The sequence below is a fragment of the Sinocyclocheilus grahami genome, unplaced genomic scaffold, assembly GCF_001515645.1.
Source record: "Sinocyclocheilus grahami isolate Dianchi unplaced genomic scaffold, SAMN03320097.WGS_v1.1 scaffold12701.1, whole genome shotgun sequence".
Classification (NCBI taxonomy): domain Eukaryota; kingdom Metazoa; phylum Chordata; class Actinopteri; order Cypriniformes; family Cyprinidae; genus Sinocyclocheilus; species Sinocyclocheilus grahami.
Genome location: NW_015514556.1, coordinates 4,439 through 5,875, shown reverse-complemented (window position 1 = coordinate 5,875; position 1,437 = coordinate 4,439). Strand labels below are relative to the sequence as shown.

Genomic DNA, 1,437 nt, shown 5'->3' with positions numbered 1-1,437 from the left:
CTGAAGACTGGAGTACTGATGCTGAAAATTCAGCTTTGCATCACATGAATAAAATACATTTGAAAATATATTCAAATAGAAAACTGTTTTTCATTGTAATAATATTTCACAATTTTAGTTTTTTTGTATTTCTGATCAAATAAATGCAGCCTTGCTGAGCATAAGAAATGTTACATATTAAAAACATAAAATAAAATAAATCTTTAGGACTCCAAACTATTAGGCTATTCTTACTCTTAAAGTATTATATTACATGATTTTGCTTTTCTATTACACCTTGATAACATTTAGGGTATTTTACCTCAAAAGGAGACAACATTGATTAAGAAAACCTTTTTCTTTGCAGTGATAATGGTCCATATATCTTCCTGTTAGAATCTGTATCTATTCTTCAAACATAATCTTGGCTCTAAATGCTTTTATCTGAAACCAAGTTGAAAGTATTGATTGGCCACGGGAAGTTAATTAAACACAAGTTGACCCAGAGTGCCTGTCTGTCCTGACCTCTCCCCACTTCTCATATTCCTTCCCTCCTTCCCTCACACCAACCCTGAACTGACAGTTAACAAGCACAGTCTACAGACCTTTGACCTGCCTGTTAGTCAAGCCATTCCAAGCCTGCCATAGAGAGAGAGAGAGAGAGACAGAGAGCAGGAAGAGAGACAAGAGGGGGAGGGAGAAAAGAAGGCTCAAACTTGCTCTCTCACGTTCAAGCCACAATTTTTTTAGACTGCAGCCATTATTCCTCTCACTTCCTGTCCCAGAAAACACTCTTTATTGACACACAAGGGACAGACCAAAGAGATCCGAAATGTTCACAAGTGGTCCTGAGATTTAGAGGTCAAAGGTCAAAGTCTGAATCCTGATCCCTACATGCAAACATAGACAAATGTCATGACCCCGTCTGCAGTGCTGGGATAGCGAGGGTTATAGCGTTACCTCCACGGCGGTGGGATGGCTGTGTCCGTTCTCCAGCTGAGGAACCCCTGGCATGATCATCTCATCCTCTTCTGGTGGTTTCCAAATGTACTGCTCTCCGTTGCCCATGAAGACCGCCTCCTGTTGGACACATGAGGAACATGCAGGCCGGTCAGATCTCCTCAAGCACTGCTAATGCAAACAGACTGATTTTTGTGTCGCCTGAATTCTAGCTCTCCATGTTCGTGAGTTTATGAGAGAAGCAACAACATCTGTTTTGTGAACGAATCAATTCTGTGTCCAATATTTGCAATGAATCAGCAACTCTTGTTCACAACAGCATTCTGAATCATTCATCCCCAGTCAGACTGATTCGATTCTACAGTCTAATTGATTAAAAAATGCTGAAAATGTACACACCCTCAGGACATCAAAGATACAGATGAGTTTGTTTCTGGACAGATTTGGAGAAACGTAGCGTTACATCACTTGCTCACCAATGGATGCTCTGCAGTGAAT

The 1,437-nt window shown here is 40.5% G+C and overlaps 1 protein-coding gene across 1 annotated transcript in view; it reads right to left on the bottom strand.

Moving 5' to 3' along the window:
• Positions 1 to 939: 939 nt before the first annotated feature.
• LOC107578907 (uncharacterized) overlaps positions 940 to 1,437 on the bottom strand; it is a gene marked incomplete at both ends in the record, with an annotated part of 4,728 nt that continues 4,230 nt past the window's right edge. The window contains one exon of the mRNA XM_016264810.1: positions 940 to 1,059. Coding sequence (XP_016120296.1) covers positions 940 to 1,059 — 120 coding nt within the window. The remainder of the gene's footprint in view (positions 1,060 to 1,437) is intronic.